The sequence below is a fragment of the Aythya marila genome (assembly GCF_965140915.1).
Source record: "Aythya marila genome assembly, chromosome: 1".
Taxonomy (NCBI): domain Eukaryota; kingdom Metazoa; phylum Chordata; class Aves; order Anseriformes; family Anatidae; genus Aythya; species Aythya marila.
The window spans coordinates 17,669,465-17,690,086 of record NC_139042.1 but is presented as its reverse complement, the minus strand read 5'-3'; the positions used below and the strand labels follow the sequence as shown (position 1 = coordinate 17,690,086).

The 20,622-nt window shown below is 44.3% G+C and overlaps 1 protein-coding gene across 1 annotated transcript; it reads right to left on the bottom strand.

Moving 5' to 3' along the window:
- Window positions 1-16,714: 16,714 nt before the first annotated feature.
- LOC309875508 (uncharacterized protein C11orf87 homolog) lies at window positions 16,715-18,496 on the bottom strand. Its single transcript, XM_082755044.1, has one exon. It carries the CDS (start codon window positions 18,331-18,333, stop codon window positions 17,854-17,856), a length of 480 nt encoding a protein of 159 aa, XP_082611170.1. The 5' UTR covers window positions 18,334-18,496; the 3' UTR covers window positions 16,715-17,853.
- Between the last annotated feature and the right edge of the window lie 2,126 nt (window positions 18,497-20,622).

Genomic DNA, 20,622 nt, shown 5'->3' with positions numbered 1-20,622 from the left:
ATATTCAGGAACTGAAATAAGAAATAATTTCAAACACCCCACCCCCGCCGGATGGCAAGACACTGCACTTACTTCAGAACTACAGTAGCAAAGCTGTGTTGACCAGCTCTGACAAGAATTTGGAATGCTTTGCCTCACAAATTGGTTTCAGTTCCCCAGGGACTTTTCTGTCAAAGCTGAGTGCCACTTGCAAATGGGGGACTGTTGTGTTGTCCTTGAAAAAAGCACATAAAAATACACTTCAAACTTTTATAAAGGCCTGAAGTTTACTCATGAAAATTGTTAAAGGATTTATATATGATATTAGAATGAGGAAGTGTTATGATATGTGATGAAATAACTGTTCACCAAGGAAATACAGGTCCCTCATTCTAGTAAAGCTGGAGACAGAAACACAGGCTTGATGACCTGATGATATTTCTTCCAGGTTTATTTTCAGTTATATCGCAGTTATACTCCTCTATAACATTTGGGAAATCCATGCATACTGTGCAGATCTGCAAGCACATACCCTCATTACAGTTGTCCTTTTAAAACAGTTTTCAAAAATGCCTGAAGTAAGTTCCTTTGTTTACTGTTCAGACTTAAAATTTGGCAGCCACAGTGCCATAATCTTACAGATTGTCATCAAAAATATGTTCATTTTATGACCATCCGGGAGAGTATCTGCATTAACATTGTATTGAAATGCAGTGAATCACATTCTTGCCCTTTAGCATTAGTTATTCTTTAAAATTATCCAAAAATCACCTTGAATATGTTTCCTCTATTAGCAAGCTACCATTCAAAAGAGAAGATAATATAAAGTATTTGAATTTTAAACTGTTGGTTTAATAGAAAAGCAAGATATTTTCTATTAATATTCTATATGCCTAACTGCTCTAATAAGCAATCTGAAGCACTGCATGGGCAGTTAGGAAGGAAAAGCCTCAGTACATCAGATCCTTTGAAATGAACAGATTATTCTGGCACGCTCAAATTTTACATGATGCACTTAACAGCTGGTTTGTACAAAGCTTTCTGTGCAGTGTTTTGTGAAACAAAAATTGTCATCAAAATTAGAGTAAAATACTGGTATTTAGCACTACAGAAAAAATCAGCTTCTGGTCGTAATTACAATGTGAAAACGAGCTTGTTGGCCATTTAGTTATCCCACCTCTATCTCTGTCTCCACTGCAGCAGCTTTCACCTCTCTTCTTCTTCCTTCAGGGACATGATTTAATAGGGAGAGAGGTGCCACATGGCTGATGTTTATCTCAGGACTCCAGCATGCAGTGTTGGTCCAATCCAGAGAATGAAGTTGAAGATTCACCTGCGAGAACAGCAGGGTGTTCTCTGAAACTGGAATTACATTGTTTTTTTTGTTATTGTTTGGTTGGTTGGTTGGTTGGTTTTTACCTTCACCCCAGCCAGAATTTGCTGCAAGTGACCAAGTGAAATAGCAAGGAACAATGAAAACAACAGAAGAGAGAGATGCACCAGTTTTCTGTCCTCCAGAGGCAACCTAGGTTTCTTATTGCACTGACACAGACTAAAACAACAGTACAGACTTCATTTCTCCCTCAAGGAGCAATCCTGTCCACCTACCATCAGCACAGTGCCCTGCCTACTGCTCTGGAGGAGCAGAACCAGTCAGGACAGTGCTGCATCTGAAGTTAATGCTAGAGTATTACTTGGGTATTAGATTTGCCAAGGACAAAGCTGAGTCCAACCCAAACAATCCATGACCTTGGTTTGGGAGAAAAACAGGAGAAGACAGAAATGACCCTCATCTATTTCCTTTCAAAGCTCGGGCTGCTTCTCAGTGTTTTCAGATGGGCACTGCTCTTTCCTTTCATTGAGGCTGCCTGGTCCATCTTTGTAAGACCAGGCAGATGAAATAGATGGAGAAGGAATACCACATTCATACCTTTTTGATTGAATTCATTCAAACATTTCCCTCTAAGGGCAGCAGTACAGGATTAGGTGCTATAGGCTTCCCCTGGTACATTTCCCATATCTAAATATCTCCCATAGGTTCGTGCACTGAACCACCCAGGCAGGGACAGTGTTATCTGATAAGGCATTTATTTCACAAGGCCAGTAGGATGAGGCATCATTCTGCAACTGCCCAGTTGCATTTCTTACACGTACATGTAGATTTCACTTCAGAGGCATGCAGCTAGCAAAGGGGACAATCTGGTTCATATCCTTTTGTAAACTGAAGAACCTGAATTCACATTTCTGGACTGCAGCTAAATAAATAAATAAATAAATAAAATAGATTTTAAAACAAACAAACAAACAAACAAAAAAGAATCAGGGGCTTGTTCATTGATTCTTATCCCCTGCAGCCCCTGACAACCACACATTAAATATCTAGGTCAAAAAGCTGTGCCAATTTCCACCCCATGCTAAAGGCTGCAGAATACTCCCTATGACCTTGTATCAGTCTTAAGCTGCAGTAACACAGAAGGAAAGCAAGCACATCACCAGTAACCCAGAATAATGATGAAAAAAAAGACTTAAATGTGGTTAAATAGAACTTTCAGTCAGGCTTTACCAACTATGTAAAATAGTGAAAGGACAATGCTGACAATCTAATGGTCTTACCTGGAGGAAAATTCTTCCCAGCCCCAAGCCTGGTAATCAGTTTATTCATGAGTGCAGGGCCCATCATCTACATATCTAAGGTATGGCACCTCTTAAATCCTGTTTATAGTTATGATAAATGTCATATATATTAGGGGGAGATGAAAAGACAAAAACCAACAAACAAACAAAAAAGCAGCCAAATATTCATCAAAGGAGAAACTCAATGGTCATTAATAGAGTGCAGATAAGTATCAGAAGCCCTAGCAAAATCACAAGAATGAATACAATAGTACCAGAGCCTTCAACAGCTCTAGTCTTCTGCAGCTAATTCAAGATCAGGTCAATATTGGTGCAGGTGACTGTCAGCAAAGAGTCTCAGAGATAGATGGGAAATCTGAAAGCCCATACTGTCCATTAGAAGATCTGAACAATTTCTTCATCCATACAAATGGTGATACTCAATGATACCAGATGTGCTGGCAGCTGGTTTTCAAAGAACAGCTACAACAGCCAAAAGAACAGACTGGAGACCTCCATCTTCTGAGCTGTGAACATTATCATCTGCCTCCAACTCACACTAAAATGTGCAGTGTTTTTTACATTAATTAAGTGATTTACAGAGCAATGTCACTGTTACTCTGTGCCTTGGAGGGCAACACCGTGTGTTTCTACATCTGAGTACAGTTTTACCACTGCAGGCAGCTGCAGAGCAGACAGCTTGTGAGCTGTGTCATTTATGAGCAGTGACAGAAATGGAGGTCACTGTCATTATAGAAAGGAACCTTTAGAAGAGCACATCATTGTCCCATGGACAAAGACATTTACAAATGATCTGCTGTTTTCAGTCAGAAAAAATATTGCCTGTAGTGGGAATATTGTAGTGGAAATACTATGCTGGTGGAAAAGCATAATCCAGGGCAGGACAACCTCATCCCTGAGCTTCATGCTCAGATAAATCTACTGGAAATGAAACTCTGCTGACAACATTTCAACAAGTGTTCTAATTTCCTTATAATCAAACACATTAACAACCCACCACATTCATGTTCAATGGCTTCAGCTTTTCAGCCTCGTATATTGGAACAATTCAACACATCTGGGACTGAATTAATGTCACTAGCAATTCCATACTCTTAGAATGATCTTCTCGCTTTGCGTTACATAGAAGACAGTCCTCAGAGCAAACAGCATTAAAATGCCCCTGCTTGTGTAAGTCACTGTTGGAAGCACAGCTGAACTGAGTTCTTATTAATTAGTGGCATATCCTTTGTGTGTATATAGCACCATTTGTGTGCCTGGTACATGTGAACAAAGTCTCTATCCCAAGGAGCTTAGAGTTTAAATTATACAGATAGCTAACCCCCTCATTAGAAACTTGTTATAGATTTGGATCTAAAAAGGAGGCAGAGCAAGACAAAACCATGGGGAGTGAATACATCTGTTTTGCAAGGAAATCTGAGCTAGGATATGAGGTTATGCAAGGATATAAGCTGCTCTTTTAATAAGTGTATCTGCTGTGATATAGAATCAGGTGGGGCTGGAGAAGGTTTTCACTAGATCCAGCTCTGGGGACACGTTTAAAGCCAGATCCTGGGCACTGCAACTTTTAGATCTTGCCTCCTGTTGTAATAATTGGGCTACATCCAGCAAAGTATTTATGTGGCTTAAGCAGGGGTAGTCCCAAAGGCATATCTAAATTCCCACACCTAATTGCTTTTTGACCCTTAACATGCATGAAGACTCAAGCTGATGTGCAGCTTCCTGAGTACCCAGAGCTTGCTGCTCCCTCTGCTCATGGCCATGGCACTCTTAGCACTTGGTTGCCACCAAACCCTGATCAGGACCCTTGGAAACAGGGGCTTCTCCACCCAACCCTCACTTTCCAAATCCTAGTTTCAGACTCCCACACAAGTCATGCAATAGGCCCAGACTTCTGTTATGAGGTTTAGCTGTTCGCTTAGTGGGCTTGAAGGAAATATGAAGAACAGGATGAGGGAGAGTGAGGTCTCATATGCAAGGCAGACAGCATTTTGTGGGGGGAAAAAAAAAAAAAAAAAAAAAAAAAAGTGAGATGGAAATTAAAAAAATGGCTCAGGGAATAGCTATGAGAGACTGCCAATGGCTCAGAGAGATTGTCAAGGAGAACAAAACCTGGAAGTTATTCCCAATACATCAAATTTTGCTTTCATTCTTCATTCCATATCCTTCTTTCCAGTTATCTCCACTCCCCCCTGCAGAAAGACTTTGAGTTCCTTAGTCACTTCTTGCTTTCCTTCAGTGTGTACAGGGCACCAGCTCTTTGAAGCTGAGCTGCATCACTAGGGAGATACCAAGCAATTACTGGATCTGTCCAGAAGGTTAGCTGATGCAGCAAAAATCTTATGAGTACTTAATGTCTTTCATCAGACTACTGAATTTAGTTTCTGTGAATATGTATGTACTAAAACGTCTACTTATGTAGGAGAGGTGACCATGTTCTTCCAGTACTCTGATGGGTAATATTTTCACTTTATACAACATGCATGCTACTAAGGAAAAGCACAGGCTCCTCTAGCCCAACAAGCCAGGGTAACAACTTTGCATACAAACTCCAAAATCTGGCAGCATGCATATAATCCCACTGCTCTGGGGGATACCCATGAGCACACACATAGTGCCACTAGAGGATTCTAACTTTTTAGGGAGCTACTGTCCTGTTCCCATGCAATAAACTGTAAAGTTTGGTCTTTGATCTGTAGAAAGGTTATTTGTGAATCCCACAATACATGTACTTTCAGTTCATAGTTATAGTTGAAAATATAAAGTTAATGCAGTGGTTGCCTCCATTATATATTTTTTTTAACGTTCCAGTTCATCTCTTGAAATGAAACATGTGGGAGAGGAAACTGGGGTATTGTTTGAGGCAGCCTTTGACATTACCCACCTAATAGCTGTTGTCAAGGAACTTGAATGTCCTCTGTCTCTTCAGTGTCTCTTGCAGTAGTGAGGGTGTGCTACGAGAAAGCAGAGGAACTCTCACCTCTGGGAAACGCTAGCCTGATATAAAAAAATTACTTGTGACATTAAAATATTATTTTTTTTTTAAATTGTCCATTTCTGTGCAGTTTTCTGAAAAATAAATAGATAAATAAACCACTAATTCCCTTACACAAAAACGGGTATTTAATGGTGAAAAAATATGTTCCGTGGGTCTATTGATTGAAGGCTAAAGGAAAATGATATAATCATCTTGTCCAATCTCCTGTAGAAATCCATCTGAAGAACATCATTGACCAAAAATCTTTTTATCAACCTTGTAACTTCTTTAGAAGTAATGATATTTTATAATAACATGGATTTAAATGATAAGAATGCACTGTAGTGCACTTCATTATCTCCAGCATCAGAAATGTTCTCTATATTATACAGCCTCAGCTTCTGCCCTTTGAGCCACATTGGGATGCTTTATCTTACTCTAACCAATTGCTCCCCACAATAAATAAATAAATAAATACATACATACATACATAAAAATAATTTTTAAAAAACTTTTTCCCTTGTAGGGCTGTTCTCAAACCACTTTTCATTTTTTTCTAGGGCTGTTCTCAAACCGCTTTTCAGCTTTTTCTTTGGTAAGCAGAAGAGATTGAGTGTTTTAAGTTCACACTAGAAGGCAGATTTTGTGCCCTATCCTATGGCTGCTTTCTAAATTATTCATCAATTAAAAGAAAAATTCCATCTTGCTTCAGTATATTGTCTTGTGTCTACCTGGATATCCCAGGAAATACTCACTGGTAAGCATGAATGCTATTCTCTTTCTCTTATGACAAGCCAAAATGAGGGCTGCTTCTGAGCTCAGGCTGGAAGACAAATGGTTTAATGCCATTTGCTCATGCTCTTACAAGTAACCAGAACCTTCAGTAGGTGGTGATTCTTTTTAGAGAACACAGATGAAAGCAGTGAGGGAAGAACAATTAACCAAACTTTTCTGAAAACCTCATTAACTTGACATTTGAATCCTGGGCTTCAAGAGGAGCAAACAGACCTAAATATTTGTATAATAGTTTATATATACATATGTATATGATACGCATGCATAAATCATATATATATATATATATATATATATAAACAAAAAGCCATGGACGATATGTGGTCTTTTTATGCATCCTGCTAAGGGTTTTTTTTTTACTATGGTCACCCTTGAAATAAGACTGTTTAATTTGTTTCCAGCTGCAGCAAGACCAACATACATGTCCTGGCTCTTCAGAGGGCCAATGCAAGACCAAAATTTCCATCCCACATCCAGTCAGCTTGATGAACACTGAGCTTCTGCATCATGCTTTCTACCCAGGCCTTCAAACTGCCTGCTGTAGGGCCTCTCCCTGGTCACCAAGACCAAGGTGGCTTTGTCTTCAGAGGTGCTGAGGGAAGGGACATTCATTTGTAAGAATGCCCTTAGAGCCTAAAGATTTTGTTCTGCAAACCCCCTTAAATACATGAATTATACCTGCAAGTGCTAACACTGCAACCATGTAAAGTTCATCAGAGAAAGGCTGAGAAAAAAAAAAAAAAGGCTACTGCTGAGGCAAAAAGGAATTACCTGTAAGTTTAGGAGGCTTTATAACATTTTATTTTTTTCTCCGTCTACAAGTACAGAATCCTGTAACTTTAGCCTAAAAAGTATCATAAAAGGGAAGGCTTAATTCTAATTTAAAGAAGTCTGATGAGAAAAATTCTATGTCCCTAAGTCTCCTTTGGAAAATATTTTTGCATAATTTATACAGGCAAAATACTTTTCAGATATTTAACTATAAAAAGATATTTGAATTTCCAAATACAATAGGCTTGATGCATATTAGACCTTAAAAACTATGAGATATGCTCCAGAAATATTTTTGATATGATCCAAATCCAATTGGAATGGACATAAGCTTCCCATTAACTTCAGTAGGGTTTCAATGCAGACCTTAATCCATTCAATGCAGTGTCAGGGGAAAAAGAAGAAGAAGAAAAAAAAAAAAACTCAACTTTGCTCTGGTGTTAGTGAGGCACAGAGAAATATTTGGAGGTTCAGCACAAGTTTTTTTTTGCTTGTTTGTTTTTGCTAAAGAGACATTGGAATAAGGAGGACACAATGAATGGGGGGGAAGACAAAATCTGTAAAAACAGTTTATTTTGTGAGACAAAATTCCACAGCTACCTGTAAAAACAGTTTATTTTGTGAGACAAAATTCCACGGCTACCATGAGCATCTCATTTATTTCAGCTGACACCTCCAGAGTAGGTACACAGTTGCATATGTAACACTTTCCCATATTTTTCCCTCAGGACACAGTTTTGTTTACACTCCCAGTGCTGTGAATTTATAACAACTGAGACGTTGTTTGGGTTATTACATGTAATAGGAACTGTATTTTCACAGATGGCTTACCTCCTTTGCCAGATGTCAGTTTTTAACAGTGTCCTAATAACTACTGCACATGCTAACTTTATTCTGCATACTAAAAATTGTTGCCTTGAATGGACAAACCCTTTATTCTTTGGGTTACTTTTGTAATAACTGGAATAACTTATGAAAGTCTGAACTGGATGCTCCACCACTTGCAGGTTGGAAATCAGCTCTAAAATCATCTCTAAAAAATGAATGCTCCTGTGCCAGCAGACCTGCCAGGCAGGACATGAATTACTGGATTAAAATCCTGTTTGTGACAGACAGTAGATCATTTTGTAGCTTTATCCCTCCAGATCCCCTTCTAGTCTTAGAAATCTATGATTCACCTTCTGAACAAGCTTAACGCAACCACCACAATTATCAAACAAAATCCTAATTTCTTGCTTCAAAAGATTACAGTCTGGAAAACCAAAGGAAACAGACAATGCCTGGGGGTTGAAGAAAGAGCAGATAAACAGCACAGATGGGCTTCAAAGATATTGTTGAGCAGCACTGCCAAATCCAAACATTTCAAAACTATGAGTCAGGCACCAGAAAAGTCTTGAAATTTACTTACAATTCATGAGATGTGAGAAATTGCTTATTTCAGTAATGGCTGCATTATTGTGCCATCACATTCGCTGCCCAACTGCCTGTCAGTTGTCCTCCCCCAGCCATTTCTGTGTCCATTGGATAATTTCAACTACATTTGAAAGAAGGGCAGGGAGATGAATGATGTGGACTCCTTACAAGACCTGCAGGTGGTTGGGTTGGGGGTCAGGACCAGGCTGGTGGCTGCACTGGGACAGGCAGGGACAACTGGGACCAGGCCTGCACTGATGACTCCACCATCACCCGTGCAGCTCTTTAGGTACCATGTACAAGAAACCAGGTCAGGAGCAGGAGCTGCAGACAGTGTATGGGGCTGGACACACAAGGAACTCATTCAGAAGACAGAGGGAGGAAAGCAGGGGAGCGCTGCTGGCCACCATGGGGTGTGAGCAGGCTGTGGGAGATGAGGTGCTACCCAAGAGCCAGCTGAAGCTCTGCAGCCCCAACAGGTTGTCTATATTTTAATCCCAGGCATCCATAAGGGGGATACTAAGCACCAGGTAGACTAAGACTCATAAACCCTTCTGGCCAAAACTGTGCTGAAGGGTTTAGTGCCCCTGTATCCTTCCCTTCAATGCCAGATGTTGTCCCATTGCTCCACACTCATGGTTGGTATTGCTCCCTTGTGATTCACTACTTGTTCACCATCCGTTCATACAAGTGTGTCATAACTTGTATCAGTCCAAGTAAAACAAGTTAGCGAAGACATAACACTGAATGTTGTTCAAAACATTGACATTAATTAACATTTTGTAGTTGTTCAAAAGCAGCACCTATGCTGACTTCTCCATGGCACCTGGTGCAACAGCAGCACTGCAGCAGCCAGTCCAGCTTTCCACTTTGCATCTGGTGATACCAACCAGGAGAAAAAATGTACAAACTCCTGTTTCCTGATACTCACAAAAACAGTGCTTACAGAAAAGTAATTTAGGCTAAGATACTAGGAAGTAAACCCTAGTGCCTCTTCCTTCCCAAATTGCCAACTCTAACCCGGCAAGACCTTTGTGTTTACCAAAGTTGCTTTTTTTTTCTATGCCTTACACGATGGGAGGTGAATGTTTTCTCCCCAGTTCCTCACTGACAGCTATTGCCACCACCTCTGTCAGTCGTGGGGAGCTGAGTGGGGACTGTGTGCTCCAGGAGTCTGAATTCCTCCTCCTGGCCCCTCACTGCAGCAGCAGGTACACAGCTTTGGAGACAAAGCACAGCTGGTGGTGAAGTGCCCAGGGTTTGAACACATAAAGATTGGTCAAACTGGTGTCTTTCAGGAGCACGGCATTCTCACACAGGTTATGATGTCACATCACTGACTTTATTTGGACATAATCTGAGATTCTTCTTTCTGGAATGTGTGAAGAAATATTCTGAGAAGAAACAGAAAAGGCCTAACTGGAGCATGGTGATCTCAAGGGGTTCTCTGTAAACTGCAGCATCTGAAGTTTTCATTTATAAAAGACATTGCACACCGATCTGATACAAAAAAAAAAAAAACATCATGGTTGCTGTTTTTTCCACTTGAAAGCAAAGGAATCTGGCCTTATTTTGGTACAGTCCCCCTGCAGTATGGCCACAGCCCTGTGCAAATAATAGCACTGAGGCCAGTCTGTTATACTTCAGCTGCCTTTTTCACTCCTCTGCTAGCTTCATCATCGTCCCTTTACACCAGGAGAAGCTGCTTTTAGAGAAGCTCAGTTACATAGGTAATGGCCCATATATTCAGCTCCATTTTAGCAATATATAAATCCAGGATGGCTCAAGTAGTAGAGCAGAGAAGATCTGAACTTGCGTCACTGTAAATGGGTAAAAAGACAAGATATTAAATGTTTCTTGTTTATTCAAATGCAATCAAAAGTTGTTCATAGAACTTTACAAAGAGACCACATGTGACCAGCTGGACACTTGTCCTTCTTTATAAAGCACTGTTGCCAGATTGAGCGAGCTCTAGCACATGCTCTGGAAGTGAGGGCTCCCCTTTGCTGTTGTTGAGGTCTATAAGACAGATGGTTTATTAGAAACTATTTCTGTAATGAAAACAAACAGACTTTAAACAGTTCAGCTGGAGTTTATAGACAAGCAGAGACTCACTGGCTGATTTTTCTATCTGTGCAGCGAGGTAAAATCATATGTCTGATAGCATCACAAATACTCAGAACCATAAGTAAAAGGATGGACTATGATAATTTGTTTTAAGAGAATAAAATGTGGACCAGGAGGTCAGCCTTCACTAGATATTCACTTGACCTTGTCTGTCTCACAGATTTACAAATACATTTGCATACTGATACCTGTATTATCACCGCATCCTCTCATCTATGTATTCTCCCCTCTGTAGTAATTGATACTTTTCCTTACAGTGATGTTCCTGTTATGAAAGAATGATGATTTTTCAGCAGTTTCAGCCTGTAGTGTAGGGCTGGCAGCTTAATCAGGAAATATGACGCTGTTCCAAAGCCAGTGGGCCATCTCGAGACGCGTGGCAGGATTTCTCAGGCTGTTTGAAGTCCAGCACTTTCTCAACAGCTTGATAGCAGAGATTTTGATGCTGTGCTCATAGGGTTGGGCTATGGGTAAATGCATGATCAAGGTGAGGGCAAAGTCTTACAGTAGCTTTGCAGAAATCAAAGAAAATGATCATTTAAAGAGAGAAAATTTGTAATGTCAGAGATAGCCTGAGGTAAGGAAGAAGCAAGCCTGGAAAACATAGCTCTCATCCCATGGAAAGATTCACCAGACAGGCTCTCTAGTGGAGAGTCAGATTCAGAATGAACAGCAAGCCATAAAGAAAGCTAAAGAAAAGTCAGAGTGAGCTTGTCACATACAGGTAACCCCCAGGTTGTCCCCTGCTGTCCCCCCCAGGAGCTGGGTACAGACTGTGAGCCAAAAGACAAGAGAAATCCCAGAAATACTAACTGCAGCAGTCAAGAGTCTGATTGCACTGGCAAGGGATTAACAGCCAGCAGCAGGTGTAATCCTGGGCATAGTCCAGACCCTGCTGAATTTGGGGAGGTTTTTCCATCAGCTAACTTCATCAGTGATGGATTATTCCCAAGAATTTTCATCTATATCCTTACTACCTGCGTCAGCACTCCACTTAAAGTCACACAGAACTGTTTGGAGAAAAGCGTTATGAGTGATGAAATGGTAAAACAAACATTAGCTTTCTTGGCTCTCCTTCATAATACTTATTCCACTTCAACTTGAAAATTACACTGGGTCTCTCGGTGTGCTTGCTGAAGCATCTTGCCCAGCCATCCACCTCCCAGCTGCGCTGTATGCCACTTGGACCTCACTGCCAAATGTAAGCATTTGAGTCATCCAAGCCAGGTGATCAGCATAAAGACTCTTAATTTGTATTGTGGTATCAGCACTTTCTTAATGCATATGAGGCTTAATTTATTCATTTCAGGGCTGCCTGTTTGCAGGTTCTGTGTCTTTATTTAATAAGTAGATTACGTATCAGTTACTACACACATAGCTCTGAAGCTGAAGGACTAACAATAAATGAGTGACAGAGCCAGGAATAAAATTTAAAGGAGCTTGTTTACAATGGTGAATTCATCCTCCAGCGTATGTTGTTGTTATTGCACTACAGAGCTAGTATTTTCTCTTCTAATGTGGTCTACTTACCCTTATTTACAGTGTTCATAATCCCTGAGGATACTTTACTATTTTTAGATTGCTGGATGTTTGCAAAGTTTTAACCTGTACTTTGTCAATGACCGCCTGTTACTGCTCTTTGCAAAAGTAAAACCATAAAGGAAAGGCAAACTCTGTGTTATATGTTATTTGGGAATTCCTTCAGAAGATTTTAGGTAAGGATTTAGCTTGATTGGGGAGGTCTGAAAAACAGAGAACAAAGAATTTCACAGAAACCAACAAAACCAACATTATTTTGTTGTGATGTACAACGTGAAATCTTTCTCTGTTTGTTTATGAGTATTTTGCAGTGCTTGCTTAAGAATCTTCATACCCTTTAGAAAAGTAAAATAATGAACAGATTAAGTTGCTCCATTTCAAGGAAGAAAACAACAAGGAAAAGCCAACTGGAACACTAGATTACACAAATAAAGGCAATTTGTACTGGCAGTGTTCTGATCCAAATAATTATTTATTTCCTAACTCATTCAAAATTGATACTTGTGGAAGTACTGGGTTAAAAGGGTTGGAAAATGAATTCTTCTAGTTACCCACAGAGAACATATAATACCGGTGGAGCAATGAAAACTTCTTTGACTTGAATGAGAATTATATTACATGTAGTTTACTGAAATGAGATCTAGTGCCATGTAGAAAATGATGCTTTGGAGCAACAGGGTGAGGAAGGAGGCTGATACTTGTCTGTGCTGTGGCTGGAATGGATCCCCCTTCATCCAGGTCAGCCAGAGGATGAGGTTTCACCTCCATGACTCCAGATGGGGAAGCTAAGGCTGACATCGGCAGGAACCTCCCCTGTGTGCCTGTCGGACAGTCACCTCTCCCCTCAAGGCTCCTACACCATCCAGGCTTCACAAGTTTGTAACTCGTTTCCTGTACTGTTGAGTTTGGCCAGATTTCGACCAGAGAGCTACATGTAAAAGACTAAAAACAGAAGGAGGCTCTGTTCTACTAGAAATTTATTTAGTGATCAGATGGAAAACTTGGCTTCAGTGAAAAAAGAGTTAGGTACCAGAAAGAGATGAGAAAGTCAGTCCTGGATAAAAGTAGTTCTAATACTTAACATAAATTAAAACGTTATTAAAGGTTCGTATACGAGTCATGCCAACTTCTATGTAGATGAGAACTGTAATGAAATGGTATCTAAGTCATTATAAATTTTGCTATTTACACAAAAGAGGAAAAAGAATGTTTCCTACTTCATTTTTCGCGTTACCCTCCATAGCTTGCGTACTTATTAAAATGCAGGGTTTCAATTACCCATAGAAAAAATACAAACGTGCAGAGAAAATGACTACTAGAAAGAAAAGCAACCAAATCCCGTAACTGGATTTATAATAATTCAGTCCTGTCTAAGGAGTCAGATCGTGTTCTTTTTCCTCCCTACATAAAAGTTGCACTCATATTCATAACAATAGAACAAGAAAAGCACAGTTGCTTCAAAACACTGGACATAGTTTTCCAGAAACAAGATAGCAACTACTCAGGAATGCCGTGGAAAACATTAATCACATAGTAATTTGCTATTTACATTGAAGATAGTAGCCTTTAAAATGAATTAAAAACTAACAGGAAAGAAAGAAAAAAAAAAAAAAAAAGGAAAACAAACAAAACTAAAACAGGTTTTTGTCATGGGACAGTTTTGCCTATAAGGTGGAATCTCTGTTCTTTGTTTTTTGTCCAGCATTTCTTTGGAGATATATATCTGTGTATGTGCAGATATATGTCTGGGAGAGGTTTATCAAAAGCGAAATCATGCCTGGATGGCAAGCTGGCAAATCTCATCTCAGAGACTACGTTTGCAGTAGACAAACCCCCTCCGAAAAAAAAAATGCTGGACCAATACATGTGAACGAAATGCCTCTCCCTGTCCGTGACCCATGCAGGATCCATGAGCATGCCACGGGCCGGTGAAGCGGGGCTGACCACAGCCAGGCTCGGCGTCCCAGGTGGTCCTGTCCCCACCAAAATGCCGAGCATGGCAAGCAGTGGGGATGAGGGATGCTGCCACCCATTGCCTGGATGACAGACGGGCCCGAGGTCCCTTCACAGTCAGCAGATGCCACTCGCATTGCTGTCAGTGGGAGCTGGACGGAGCCCCGGGGGAGCAGCAAGCTCTGGGGATGCCCCGCAGGATGAGGAGTTGCTGGCTCGCTGGTCCAGCCCCGGCGCTGCCACCCAGCTTTGGTGAGGCTCTACAAAATAAGCGACTGCAGTCGTGCTCCTTCCGTGGGACGACGACCGGACCGGGCTGGTGAGCACCACGGCACTTCTTCTTACACCTGCAAGATGCAACAGGCCCCGATTTCTTATTCTGAAGCAGGGAAATCCAGCCAGAGGATGTGCCCCTTACCAGAAGAAGGACTGTCTGTTCTCCAGCAGCCAGCACGCAGCTGTCCAGGCTCCAACGTAACTTGCCAAAAATACAGTGCAAATTTTTAACAGTTCACAGGAAAAAGAACGTCCGCATAGTCAGGGTATAAATCCTTCCTTACGTACGAGAATGGATCAAGCATTCACCCAGCATCTCTATCAAATATCGTAGAAAAGGTTACACAAAAATATTTAAGTATATGGATACAGATACATAGATATTACACTTGCATAAAATATGTAGATTCAAAACCCTTTGGGCAGTTTCACAGTTAGCTGAAAATGTATGCTTTAGAAATATGAACAATTTCCTACACTTTTCTAGTTTAAGAAGGAGGGGGAAAGGGAAGAAGCATCAGCCTTATTAATACTGAATGCTAACTGCAGAAGTTTAGCTGTAGCTGTAGGGTTTTGAAGCAATTGATTTGACAGAACCTCCAAGCATAAACTCTGTTTTAAAAATCCACATTTATTCCCTAGATTGCTTATTGTTTCATGAAAATGAAAGCCTACGTGTCCTGCTTGTATCAACTGGATCTCCTGAGACCGTTCAATTAAACCTCATAAGCTGACAATACTTCAAGGTAGGGTCGTGTACTGGGAGAACGCATGAACCTTATTGCAGTATTCCTGTGTGATAAAAGGAATTTATAACTTCTCGCATCTTGTGTAACTTAACTTTAGAAATGCAAAACCTTAAATGACACCACAAGAAGCTCACAGTTCTGAGAAAATTAAAGTCAGTATGAAATTTTACTTATAGACCACATAATTTACATAGATTTACATAAATACAGAGATATTAAAATAATAAATCAAAGCTAATTAACAGAGGATAGAGGTTTACATGATAACATTTTAACTCTAGTTACATTTTTTGCAACTACTTTTTAGTGTCATGAGATAATATAAATAATATATATACCTATATATCCGTAATATATATAAAGATATATATATATCTCCATCCTTCTTTTTTTATTTTTTTCTTCAAAAATAGGGCAATTTTATAACTGCAATGAGATGTGACAAGCAGTACACTTCTGGGGAATTATTGCATGCCTTGAGTGCATAAGGCAGAAGGAAGAGTATCTGACTTCAGACACTAAAGAAGTGGAACCATCAACCAGAAATGCACTGGAGTGATCTGGAACATCTTATTGCTTTTATAAAACTCGAAATTATACACTGGTTTTATAAGAAAAGGCACAAAATAAAGGGGGAAAGTAATATCTCTCTATTTAGTGGAGATCAACGACCAGGAAGCTCCGTTACTGCTCACTGAACTCTCTTCATTGTCCTAAATCTATTCCCTGTGGTGCAATACCGTGCTGCAGTTGCATAAGGAGGTTAAACACAAAAGTTCATGCATCCTTTATTAGGGGAAACAAAACAAAAGCCCATTTTCCTCGCCCAGCAACGACGCAGGAGCCATCAGCATCTGGTGGCACCAGCTGCCGGGGAGCATCAGCCACTGGTGCGGCCGTGCCGCAGCGTGAAACCCGGTGGGCTCCAGGCACGTCCCCGCACTAACCTCAGCTGGCGGAGCAGCTCCTCGAGTGAGCGGGATGCTACAGCACCTGCCCACAGCGCCGGACGCACGGATCCAAACCCAGCGGTCATTGCCCGTCAGGCCAGGCAAGATCAGGAAGGGGTAAAACGGGGTAACAGAGGCGCTGCCCTGAAACCTCCACGTTTTGGCGCTGTCGAAGGATTAGGGAGTGCTTCTGCCACCCTCCTCCTTCCTTTTACCTCGGTGAGCAGCATTCGCTCCCCACCTGTGCCCAGGGTTTTCCAGCCCAGCAGCCACACCGGGAGGCAGAGTACAGCCGAGTGGGGACAAAACAGTAAGAACTGTGGACTACTATCTCCTTGCACCACTTTGAATGCCAGGATAGGAAAGGAAAAAAAGAAAAGAAATCCCTCGGGATTACTTTTCCTTTGCTGTATTTTTTTAGATGCTAATCTGCACAGTAGAGGGCTGCCTCTGCTGTGATACCACACGAGATGTCTCAAAGTTTGGACACGGCACTCTGCTAAGGCACCTCCAAGGAACGGGCACGGATTTAATCGCTGAGCAAAGCCGCATTCGCTGTACCGGGGTTCCTCCAGCACGCACATCACCAGCAGCCCCTCACACCTGCCTGCCACACACAGAAAGCTGCTGGTGTGTGCTCAGGAGAAACCACACCAGCCACTTCTGAAATAAACAATTGCCAGGGTTTCCGAGCTGACATTTTTCACAACCACATGGTTTGCTCCCCAAAAGGGGGAAAATTAAGTGTTGCGCATCCTTAACTGCCTACTGGGTTAGGAGGGATAAAAATACATATCAGCCAAAAAAAAAGTAGGAGTCAGCCCCGTTCTGCTGCAGGATTCCTTGCCGGGAGGTGAAGCTGTGAACGCAGCGCAGTCGGAGCGGGGTGCCTGGTGCAGAACCGGGTTTCTTTGGGGACCACCAGGAGGGACAAGGCCACCCTCCCTCGGGGCGCACCGCCTCGCACCGCCAAGCAGAACGGTGCCGGGTTTCGGGGTCTGTGTCACGGGAGTGTTTGAAGATGAGGGATGCTGAGGGGAGAGGAAGGCTCTGCTCTGCTCTGCCCATCCTGCTGGGTGGACGGCGGGGGGCTCAGTGCTGCGGCTGGGGGACGGGGGTGTGGGGTGCCCACAGTTTTCTAACGCCCAACTGGGGGTGGACATTTCTACACGAAACAATATCCAGTCCTGGAAAGGAGTGAGAGGGGTGGGAGAGGGGCAAAGGTCCTGGCACAGAAGGAGAGACCACGGTGGGCTGTCACCCTGCTCCGAGGGGACGGGGGGTCCCGAGGTGCCCGCCAGACCTGCCTCACCCCCTGCACCCCTCACCCGCGCCCCAACCACGCCATGCAATGGTGACAGAGGGAGCAGGGGGAGCCCAGGAGAGTGGGATTGCCCCGGTCCTCGGGGTAACGACGTCCGGGGAAAAGGGACCCCCACCCCTGACCCTCTCCTCTAGGTGGACGATGGTGTGTGGCAGCTGAGTGCAGCTCCTTCTCCAGTAAAAAGACGCATCCTTTCCTTGCACACAGTCAATGAGAAACGCAATGTGATCTGTCATGCGCTTGGATCGGGGGCTCGTTTGTTCGTCTGAATTAGCAACGTTTTTTTCTTCTTCTTCGGGGACAAGAATAATCACTCAGGTATTTACAAACACCAACCAGCGCCGTCGCGAGGTCTCCCCCAAACCATCATGACAAAATCACCGTCTGCAAGAGCCCCGCGCCAGCTGTGTCCAAAGAAGCCCGTGGCTGCTGGGAGCTGGGGGCTGCCGAGGGAGAGGGGCGCTGGATCTCCGAGTCCTGGGGGGGTCTTCCCAGGCGGCTGTCTCTTCCTTGGGGCGCCTCTCCCCGCGCCCCTGTCCCGGGGTGCTGCCGGCTGCCGCTACTGCTGCTGCGGGTGCAGTGGTCCCTTTCGTACTCCTCCTGAGCCTTTTGCATCTTCCGCTTCTTCATCTTCCTCTTGTGGACGTGGAAGGTGGTGAGGGAGAGGAGGATCAGGCAGAAGATGAGGGTGACCAGGACGATTAAAACCAGGGTGGACGAGAAGGACTGGAAGAGCTGACCCACTTGCGCGATGCAGGTGCTGCTGGCGTTCAAGGTGGCAGACGTCCTGTTCAGGAGGCAAGGCGGCAGGGACAGCCTCAACTCCTTGGAGAGCTTGGCACTCATTGAGGAGGCTTCGCAAAGACGAGGATCTCCCTCCCCTCTCTGAAGACGCCGAAATTTCCAGCCGCTGCCGGGCTGCTGCGGCCGGCCGGGCGCTCGCTGCCGATGCCCGGGGTGCTGCCGGCTCTGCCTCTCGCTCGCCCTCGAGCCCCAGAGCAGCCTGCGAAGGGGGAGCCGGACACATCAGCGCCCACCCTGCCCCGATCCCCCCCACCCCTGGCACTGGGACGGGGGGCAGCCAGCCCCGCCGCCCGCCCCCCAGCCCCTTACCTGCGCCGGAGGAGGCGGCCGGGGGGCGGCCCGGCGGCGGCGGGCGCTGGGGGGGCTGCGGCAGCGCCGAGCGGTGCGGAGCGGGTGCGGAGCGGAGCGGAGCGGAGCCGCCGCCGCTTCGGGGAGCGCCGCCCGCAGCCTGGCACCGCCCCGGCCGCTGACGTCAGGGTGGGGCCGCCCACCCCCTGCCCCCATCCCCACCCCACCCCCGGCCCCCCCAGCACACCCCCAGCCCACCCCCGGCCCTCCTGTGCCATCCCCATCCCACCCCCAGCCCACCCCCGGCCCCCGCATTCCATCCCCACTCCACTCCCGGCCCCCAGTTCTCATCCCCACACCACCCTGCTTCCTCCCATCCCCACCCCTGGCCCCCCTATTCCATCCCCATCCCACTCCCAGCTTCCCCATCCCATCCCCACCCCACCTCCAGTCCCCCCATCCTATCCCCATCCCATCCCCACCACAATCCCGGTGCACCCTTCCCACTTCCAGTTCCCCATCCCACCCTCATCCCGTCCTATCCCATCCCCATCCCATCCCATCCCATCCCTGGTCCCCTGGGAAGGATCTGAGCACCGCCACACCCAGCCGTAGTGATGTGAAAGTTGCCCTCCCACAGCCGCAGGTGTCTTCTCCAGGAGCATCTGGACATGAACAGCCTGAGAGCACTTCCAGCTAAAATCTGGCTGATTTCACAGAATCACAGAATCATCCAGGTTGGAAGAGACCTCCAAGATCACGGAGTCCACCCTCTGACCTAACACTAACAGCCCTCCACTAAACCATATCCCTAAGCTCTACATCTAAACGTCTTTTAAAGACCTCCAGGGATGGTGACTCCACCACTTCCCTGGGCAGCCTGTTCCAATGCCTCACAACCCTCTCAGTAAAGAAGTTCTTCCTAACATCCAACCTAAAACTCCCCTGGTGCAACTTTAGCCCATTCTCCCTCGTCCTGTCACCAGGCACGTGGGAGAACAGGCCAACCCCCACCTCGCTACAGCCTCCTTTGAGGTACCTGTAGAGAGCGATAAGGTCGCCCCTGAGCCTCCTCTTCTCCAGGCTGAACAAACCCAGCTCCCTCAGCCTCTCCTCGTAGGACTTGTTCTCCAGACCCCTCACCATTTCTGAACACAAGAGATCTGAACAATGCTTTCTGTAGAGATAACGGGGCAAAAAAAGAAATAGGGCGATGCTCCTCAAATGTCCAGAAGGAGTGGAATGATGGGCTCGGTGTGACAGCATAGGGCCAGGCCTGGTGGCCCAGGAGGTTCCCTCAGTGCTGCCCTGGGAGCTAGGGCAGAGGTGCTGTATGGCCCTACTGCATGTAGCAGGACTTTTAGGGAAGACAGAAAGTGTTGGTCTGCTCTGCTGGCCTGGAGGCACCCGAGAAGCCTGGAGGAAGATCTGTAGGAGATCAGCTCTGACGTGACTTCAGAAAAAAACACCATTCAGGAACAAAGACCCTTTGGCCCTGACAGCCCAGGAGTGGTCTCAGAGTCAGGATGTAGCTGATAGGCCGTCCGTTTACGTGCTTCGTGGTTTCCCTGTGGAGTTCTTCTGTAGTGCTTTTGCCTCTGGTAAACACATGATTTGCGAAATTTGGTCAGTCACCATTAACTCTTTGATGGTTCCTGAGAAAGATTTAGGCTGCAGGGCACAAACTGCTCAGTACAGTTGGGGTAGACCCAAGCAAAGGGTCTGCAACTTGGGATTTCCTCTGCCAAGATGAATTCTCGGCCCCGTGGCCAGGGCTGCTAAGGGAAGGGAAAGGAAAGGAAAGGAAAGGAAAGGAAAGGAAAGGAAAGGAAAGGAAAGGAAAGGAAAGGAAAGGAAAGGAAAGGAAAGGAAAGGAAAGGAAAGGAAAGGAAAGGAAAGGAAAGGAAAGGAAAGGAAAGGAAAGGAAAGGAAAGGAAAGGAAAGGAAAGGAAAGGCCTTTTTTACAGAAAATAGCATTGGCAGCTTTAATGTAGGTATAAAGACATCTTAGGATGTTAGCTCTATTTATGGCAACAATAACCA